The 2,409-nt window shown below is 56.9% G+C and overlaps 1 protein-coding gene across 1 annotated transcript in view; it reads left to right on the top strand.

The window, feature by feature from the left end:
• CTDP1 (CTD phosphatase subunit 1) overlaps window positions 1–2,409 on the top strand; it is a 42,140-nt gene that overhangs the window by 25,580 nt on the left and 14,151 nt on the right. The window contains exon 11 of the mRNA XM_007449960.1: window positions 16–153. Coding sequence (XP_007450022.1) covers window positions 16–153 — 138 coding nt within the window. The remainder of the gene's footprint in view (window positions 1–15; window positions 154–2,409) is intronic.

Below are 2,409 nucleotides of genomic sequence, written 5' to 3'. Positions count from 1 at the left end.
CCACGTCACCAGCAGATGTTTGGTGAAGACTTGCCAGCTAATCAAGATGGAGAGCAGCCTGGTCCTTCTAGAAGGAAGCGGCAGCCCAGCATGTCGGAGACCATGCCACTGTACACGCTGTGTAAGGAGGACTTAGAGAGTATGGATAAAGAGGTGAGTCCCGGCCCGGCTGCAGCACACGCCTCGCGCGTGGCCTCACCTGGCCTTCTGGTCTCCAGGGACGTGTGGGAGAGGAGGTGACGACAGCAGGAAGTGACCAGTTGGTGTATTGGCAACATAGAAGGCAGGTTTCTGCACCGACGGGCCTGGCCTCCCCCTTCCACCCTGGGGCCCACGGCGGTGTCTGGCGTTGTCGCTAATAAGGGGGCTCCTGGCGTCGAGTGGGTGGGTGCCAGGGGAGCCGCCAAGCAGCCTTCAGTGCCCGGGCGGCCCCCGCGTCCTCAGGGCCCAGATCGAGACACCCTCTGCCCTCTCAGGTTGCACGTAGGTTTTGAAACACACCCAGATCGTGACTGAGAATTGGCTGTTACACCACTAAGAGGTTTCAGGCAACGCGGGTAGAAGTGGGGTGTTTTTCTGCCAAATGCTTAATTGCGGGAATAATGACAATAGGACCCAGAATCCCTTTTGCAGTGAAGATTAAATACAGAGGGGATTCTCCTTAGGACCAGAACAACACTAAACTGTAGATAATTTTGCAAGTCAGCTGTCTGTCTCTGGCCCACGAGGGAAGCAGTGGGAGCGCCCGTCAGCCTGCCCTTTGTCCCTCTCGCCCTGTGTCCCGTGCCTGCCCCAGGGCCCGTGTGCCCCTCGTCCATCCTAGGTCAGGCCCCTCAGAGAAGGCCCCAGCCTGTGGAAAGGTGGCTTGGGCAGCATGGCTCTGGGGCTGCTGTTATACGCAGGGACCGTTGTGGACACCACACCTCACGTCCCACTAAACGGAGCTGGGCCCGGATCAGGACCGACCCTCCTCCGGCCCTCGGATCTGCGTCTTAGAGACAGACAGCCCCCGCAGCCACTCAGCCACTCGCACTGCGCAGGCAGAAGTCGTCCTCGGACCATCGTGGACGCCAGGGAGAGCCCAGAGGACAGAGATGCATTTCAGCTTACTTCCAGCGGTAGCAGAAGAATGTTATATTCAGTATAGAATCCTACCAGCAACTCAGACCGTCATCTTCAGACGATAATTTATCTCGTGATGCTTAAACCTGCTTTCAGATGTGCCGAATTTCTCTGTTTGCCGTTCGTTTTCTGCCTTTTTGAGCATTTAGCCAGTATACTGCTGGGGTTTATTCATAAAAATGTTTTCTCCCTAGAAGAATTTTTTTTAGCCGTAAGCCTGTCTTCTTGATCAAGGATGTTCCTTGTTCTACGTGAGGGACGCTCCCTGCCGGGGGTTGGCAGGGGACAGCTGGACACTCACTTCTCTCCTCCTGCCCACCCCCTCGCCCCAGTCCTCCCAGGTGGATGGGGCGGCTTCGCTGCTGGGCACCTGCAGAGACACGGTTCAGTTTGTCAAGCAGTGGCGACGATTTTGCTACTTGTTTGTTGCACATCAAAGGGTGTCGAAATCTTAACATGAAATAACAGTGTTAAATACACTTTTCGTCACTCGGAAACTTGGCTTTTCTTTCAGAAATGAAACGTAGCCTTAAAACCTTAGTTTTGGCTCTTCGGGAAGAAAGGTTTTGAAGGAGAGAGAAATCCTGGACTTGGGATTCCAGCAAACATGACTGTCGTTTTATAAATGAGGGAACCAGGGGTTGGTGTCCCGCAGTGCTCAGGGTGTCCTGCTCGATTCCCGGTGACATCTGGGCCCCAGAGAGACCGCTCGGTCAGTGCCGGGCGCCAGATGACCAGGGAAGCGGGCGCCTGGCTCTCCATCTTCCCTTTGTGGCAGGGCGGGGGCCGTGTGGGGCTTTAGGATTTGAGGCCGGACAGAGCTGGGCAGAGACCGTGTCCACCACCTGCAGCTCTGCCCAGAGACGGCCAGGCTGTGGTCCCCAGGGTCGCACGAAGGGCGGAGGCCCCCGTGGGGCCGCAGCAGGTGGCTGAGGCCAGAGAGGTGTTCCCTCTCCTTAAAGTGCAGGGAAACAGGACTACTGAAGAGGGTGCTGCCTGTGTGCTCATCTGGGCGGTGGCTCTGAGCCTGTTGTAGTTATAGTTTACTCCACCAGAGGGGGCTCTTCAGATGGGCCCAGACGGGCAGCGACAGGTGCTTGTCTGCTCTACACTTTGAGGACCGTGTCTGGGGGCTCCACAGCCAGGGCGTCCCAAGCACAGACGCCTCTCCCAGCCCCCAGCCGCCCGGAACCCTTCTTTTCCAGGGTCAGCTCCTCTCACCAAAAGGCACATCTCACCAGCACCAAGGTGTTCTGTACTCTCAGCCTGCACCTAAACCTGATTAGG

The sequence above is a fragment of the Lipotes vexillifer genome, unplaced genomic scaffold, assembly GCF_000442215.2.
Source record: "Lipotes vexillifer unplaced genomic scaffold, Lipotes_vexillifer_v1.1 scaffold1012, whole genome shotgun sequence".
Lineage (NCBI taxonomy): Eukaryota > Metazoa > Chordata > Mammalia > Artiodactyla > Lipotidae > Lipotes > Lipotes vexillifer.
The sequence above is the reverse complement of the archived record's forward strand: the minus strand, read 5'-3'. Positions and strand labels throughout refer to the sequence as shown.